Genomic DNA, 5,996 nt, shown 5'->3' on the forward strand with positions numbered 1-5,996 from the left:
TGCAGCCAGTGACAACAAGATGCCGCTGGTGGAGAAGTACCTGACTGACGGAGGAAACCCCAATGCAGCCGACCATGTGAGCATCACTCAGAAGAAAATAATAATAAGTAATTAGTTAATCGTTGTTATCATTGATCTAATATTCTTTATGTATCAAATGTCCAGTTCCAGAGGACATCGCTGCACAAAGCCTCGTTCAAAGGACACGTGGACGTCATGAAGAGACTCCTGGAGGCCGGAGCCACCATCGACAAAAAAGACAAGGTGAGACATTTTAAAACTCAGCAGGAATACAGTGTTAGTAAAACCTAAAAGAGCATTTAGTGTTTGTTGCAAAGGATCAGATGTTATCTCTTCTCTGTCAGCTGTTCTGCTCTGTAGGGTAATACTTTAAGTGGGAATGGTTGGTTGGTTATTTGTTTGTTTGTTGGTTGGTTGTTTGGTTGGTTAATTGGTTGGTTAATTTGTTAATTGGTTGGTGAGTTGGTGAGTTAGAGGGTTGTTTATAATCTAGTAGATGAACCTATATGTTCATAAGATAGTGTGTTTTGTGTCTCAGCTGGAGGCCACAGCGGTGCACTGGGCCTGCAGAGGAGGCAGCCTGCCGGCCCTGCAGCTCCTCATGGACCAGGGGGCAAAGGTCACCTACAGAGACAAGGTGAGCACACACAAACACCGGTTTTTGATTTATCTCCAGTTATATCCACACAGTATATATGTGTGTGTTGCATGAATGGAGAGAACTGAAAGCCTGTCCTCTCCTCAGTTGAACAGCACTCCTCTCCATGTCGCTGTGCGGACCGGACACTGTGAGTGCGCCGAGCATCTGATCCACTGCGGAGCCGACGTCAACGCCAAGGACAGGGTAAGGAAACACAACACGAGTTCTACATTTAAGATAAGATAAGATAAGATAAGATAGATAAGAGGTACTTTATTGATCCAAAATGTTGAAATGTTTGCAATGCAGCAGCATAAAAAAAACAAAACAAACACAAGGCATTGCACATAAGTAGAAATTAAAGCGTAGAAATAAACAATACTAGAATACTACTAATAATACAATACTCTATTAAAGGGCCTTAGACACAATACAAAGCAGGATATTATTTACATTTAGAGAGTGGGAATGGAATATTAAATTAGATATGTAAAATGTTAATCTTCTGCAGCGAAACATGAAGCTGATCCCACGAGACAATCTACTGCACAATCGATTTGTTCAAGCTATTTGTGCACATAAAAGCACATTTGTTATGAATTAACCTTCAATATTTCATAAAATAGACGTACCACGAATAGGTCAATCTTTCTGAAAATACTTATTTGTGAACTCATAACGAAGACATCTTCCCTGATTGATTTCCTCCTCCCTGAATAAAGGACGGAGACACGCCCATGCACGACGCTGTGAGAATAAACAGATTCAAGATGATCAAGCTGCTGATGATGTACGGAGCCAGTCTCTCCACAAAGAACTCTGTAAGTACACGACAACCCATCCATGCTTCCACTGATCAAATGTATATTTAAATGATATTTTATTGTAACATTTCGACATCAGAAGACCACATATACAGTCCCCCACCACAACAAATCACAATGCGTAAGTGTAAGATATTTAATCCGTTTTAATTGTCTTTTTGGGTGAAATTAGCTTTTGAGACCAAAACTTGTTTATTGTTGGAGCTGAAAACATGTTTATTTCTGCTGTAAAGTTTATCATTTTCACATGGGGGTCTTTGAGATTCCCTCACTTTTCAATACAGCCTCAAGTGGCCAGTTAAGGAACTTGCAGTTTGAAGGGCTCTGGAGTGTGGCAGTACGGCATTGGTTAGGAAACACAGACGTTCCCGAACTACGTGGTTTAATGCATGTCTACGGAGCCCTGGAGGGTTCATAGAGAGAAAACAATTAAAATAGAAACGTGGGCCCCGTTTTACTTTCCTCGTGCGGTCACAGGCTTTAGTAACTCGTGCGCACGAGTTACTAAAGCGTGCGCACGAGTTACTAAAGCGTGCGCACGAGTTAATAAAGCGTAGGCCTCGTTTTATTGTAAATTGAGGGATGTCCTGTCCGTGACTCACAGTATCTGCCCACAGCTGTTTTATAGAAGGAACACTCCTTCACTTTATGAAATCTCTGCGGCACCAGTGGCCCTGTACTACGAAGCAGGATTGCTATTTACACTATTCATTTCATGAATATGACGCTGCGCTGTCAGCACGCGTCTCCATGTTTGGTGATTGGTCAAATGTTGCTAACCCCGTCCCTTTCACGTGAGCGCGCCTCTCAGCCGGACAGAGAAAACCCTGGTTGATTTACTGAGTTGATAACCAGCTTCGTAGGACCGCTTATCGACATCGCGGTTTGTTAGGGTGCAGTTAAGCCGGGTAAATCGAACATGTCCAGGTCCAGGGTCTGTTGAACTGGCTTCGTCGTACTGGAGGCAGTAACGTGTAACTCAGCAGAATCTGAGAAGAGCAGCACCAGCTGCAAAGAGCTGTGCCTTTTACTGTTACCATTCTTCACTGCGTTTCCCTTCATTAGAACCGCTGATAGAGATCGAGGCTGCTACGTTTAACCACACACACCTATACACACATCGAACTACCAGAGTATTCCCCCCTCGCTTTATGAAGGAGATGTCCTGTCACCGGGGGCGCATGATGTGTGTGTGTGTGTGTGTGCTCAGCTCCGCTCTGTGTGCGTGTTCGTGTGTATCCGACACCACCGGCATTTGTTTTCAAATTACCACGAACAGTACTTTAAACAAATCTGGTTCCCCATAGTTAAGTGTATTCCCAAGTGAAAGAAATTGTGTTTAATCTTAATCTCGATGTTGCTATAGTCCGGCCGGAGTGCACCGGAACGAACGATACTATCATAAACAAATGCCCCCCCCCCCACACACACAAAACGAGGCCATGCTTTATTAACTCGTGCGCACGCTTTAGTAACTCGTGCGCACGCTTTAGTAACTCGTGCGCACGCTTTAGTAACTCGTGCGCACGAGTTACTAAAGCGTGCGCACGAGAAAGTAAAACGTGGCCACGTTTTATTTATTTTTCTCTCTATGAACCCTCCAGGGCTCCGTACATGTCAGCCTGCAATTGAAACATAATTTCTTAATGTGAAATGATGTGATATTCAGCAAGGCCATCAGTTTGATTTGACCATATGCATATATTAGACATACAACGATAAATACAAATGCATAAAGAAACACAAATAAAATAGTTCAAGATAATAGTGACCGATAGGTGTAAGTAAACCATATACATGCAAAAAAAGAACAAAATGACCTAAAAGCAGAACAAATATATTAAATCAAATGTTTTACAGTTTAATAAAATACTGCTTATTGTAAAATAAAAGTGCCATCGTATGTAATCAGAAACACACTTTACAGGCCATCAATGGGGCTGAAGACCTTACTCATCGACAACAATAAATCCAATGCAAATGCTTCCAGTGTTCCAGGTTTGATGAGTGTTTCTCTCTCTCCTGCAGGATGGAAAAACCCCTCTGGAGACTCTGAATTCATGGCAGAACGGCGCCAAGAGCCTCCTGTGTAACTTCAGCCAGGAGAAACCCGATGCAGTAACACATTCCTAAAAACAAAATCCAACATGAGATTCAACCCGTGGATCGGATGGAGTGAAGCACCCAAGTCTTTCTTTTAATATCTGGTAATCCGGCGAGGCTGTGCCAAATGTTCGCTTTCAAACGGCCTACGGTGTTGACTGATGGATATTAATACCCTCAGGGAGTGGTCATAAATCTAAAGCTCACTCTAAAGCGGGTATTGTGGGAAACCACAAATCTAATCAGGATGTTGTTAATGCTGTGATTGATAGCACTGATAGATTCAAATGTTGCTGGACAATGTTTTTTCTTCTTAAGCTGAGTAGAAGTCGGCGAGGACATATTTATTGACAAGAAAAATAATTTATTGCGTTTGATTAATTTATTTCATTATCATACACTTAAAGCTAGGGTAGGTAATTTACCTTCAGAAACACTTTTTGTTATATTGCTCTTAACATCCCGATGGCAATGAATACATCAAATGCTTTGACAATAAATATATACAAATATTTCATTTGTGGAAGCCGTGGCGCTGCAAAAAGCTATACCAATTATCTCCTTCGGCCCGCGGCAGATAACTGGATGGCCTACCTGCCTGTCAGCCTTCCATCTGTGCACAAACTTATCTCGTGCCCTCATTGGTCATGTGCGCGTTCGTGTGTGTTGGAGGAGGGGCTCTGTGAGGAAGTCTGAAGGAAGCGGCAGATTTTTTTCGGTTGTGTATTTTCAAATTCTACCGCACTCGAGCTGGTTTCTCCATTCTCACCTACCCCACCTTCAATAACTGTACGGGAAAGGATTAGGGCCACGTGTGACATCTTATCTCAACATGTATTTATTTGTATCTCAGAGTTCAGTGTAAAATGTGAAACTCTGAAAAATAAAAAAATCTGAAAATCTCGGAATTCTGAGAAAAAAGTCTGATTTCCAAAATGTTCGGATTTTTTCATTTTTTTTAATCAGAATACTGATTCTGAAAATAATCTGAATTCTAAGGAAAATGTCAGGATTGTAAAAAAAAATGTTGTGGCTCTAATCCTCTTCTATAAAACCAAGTGTTCTTGAATTACTAACTAATGGAAACAACTGTGAGACATTTCTTTTAGTTTTTTTTCAGATCATCATCAGTCTAAGGATTGATGTAAGTTAACTAAGGTTATTTATTTGTATAAAAAGACTTGAGCTCAGTGTAAAGAAGTAGAGAGAACTGAGCCCGATCTTGCTGGTAGACGATTGTTGTTATACTTGAACATTCAGATGACTTTTTTAACCGAGTTCTTAGGTTTTACACGTTTTGAGATTGAGATAAGACAGGAAGAAGTAACGTTTTGGATCAGGAGGAAGAAGAATATCTCCACTTTATTTATCGAGGTGCGTTACAATTATTTGTTAACCCTTTCTGTGTTGATTTCGGGTGTAGCTTCATCTTTGCTGAAGCTCACCTAAAACAAATTAAATTCACCTCAACGATAAAAAAAGAGTGAGAGAGGAAAGACGCATTGTTGGTTCAGAGGATTTTGAAAAGTGTTTATGAAAACCAGGACTTGATACGTGATGATTATCAGATTTATTTTTATTTTAAAGATGTATGTACATTTTGCCTTATATTTTGGATTGATCTAATAAAAACATTCAATTTAAGTTTTGTTTTTTTGACATAAACCTGCATGCTTTTGCCTTTTGAACGTGAAGTCATGTGACCGTGCTGTAGTTCCTTTAGAGCCCAACATTAGCCTCCTTTAGCTTAGCGGTGGAGACGTGAAGTCATGTGACCGGTGCTGTAGTTCCTTTATAGCCCAACATTAGCCTCCTTTAGCTTAGCGGTGGTGACGTGAAGTCATGTGACCGTGCTGTAGTTCCTTTAGAGCCCAACATTAGCCTCCTTTAGCTTAGCGGTGGAGACGTGAAGTCATGTGACCGTGCTGTAGTTCCTTTATAGCCCAACATTAGCCTCCTTTAGCTTAGCGGTGGTGACGTGAAGTCATGTGACCGTGCTGTAGTTCCTTTAGAGCCCAACATTAGCCTCCTTTAGCTTAGCGGTGGAGACGTGAAGTCATGTGACCGTGCTGTGGTTCCTTTATAGCCCAACATTAGCCTCCTTTAGCTTAGCGGTGGAGACGTGAAGTCATGTGACCGTGCTGTGGTTCCTTTATAGCCCAACATTAGCCTCCTTTAGCTTAGCGGTGGTGACGTGAAGTCATGTGACCGTGCCGTAGTTCCTTTATAGCCCAACATTAGCCACCTTTAGCTTAGCGGTGGTGATGTGAAGTCATGTGACCGTGCTGTAGTTCCTTGATAGCCCAACATTAGCCTCCTTTAGCTTAGCGGTGGAGACGTGAAGTCATGTGACCGTGCCGTAGTTCCTTTATAGCCCAACATTAGCCTCCTTTAGCTTAGCGGTGGAG

At 41.8% G+C, this 5,996-nt stretch overlaps 1 protein-coding gene across 1 annotated transcript; it reads left to right on the forward strand.

Moving 5' to 3' along the window:
- The first annotated feature begins 9 nt into the window (after window positions 1–9).
- Window positions 10–3,879, forward strand: LOC117559436 (ankyrin repeat domain-containing protein 1-like). Its single transcript, XM_034236202.1, has 6 exons — window positions 10–76; window positions 166–264; window positions 560–658; window positions 767–865; window positions 1,384–1,482; window positions 3,514–3,879. The coding sequence occupies exons 1-6, from the start codon at window positions 20–22 to the stop codon at window positions 3,616–3,618; spliced, it is 558 nt and encodes a 185-aa protein (XP_034092093.1). The 5' UTR covers window positions 10–19; the 3' UTR covers window positions 3,619–3,879.
- The last annotated feature ends 2,117 nt before the right edge of the window (window positions 3,880–5,996 follow it).

The sequence above is a fragment of the Gymnodraco acuticeps genome, unplaced genomic scaffold, assembly GCF_902827175.1.
Source record: "Gymnodraco acuticeps unplaced genomic scaffold, fGymAcu1.1, whole genome shotgun sequence".
NCBI lineage: Eukaryota > Metazoa > Chordata > Actinopteri > Perciformes > Bathydraconidae > Gymnodraco > Gymnodraco acuticeps.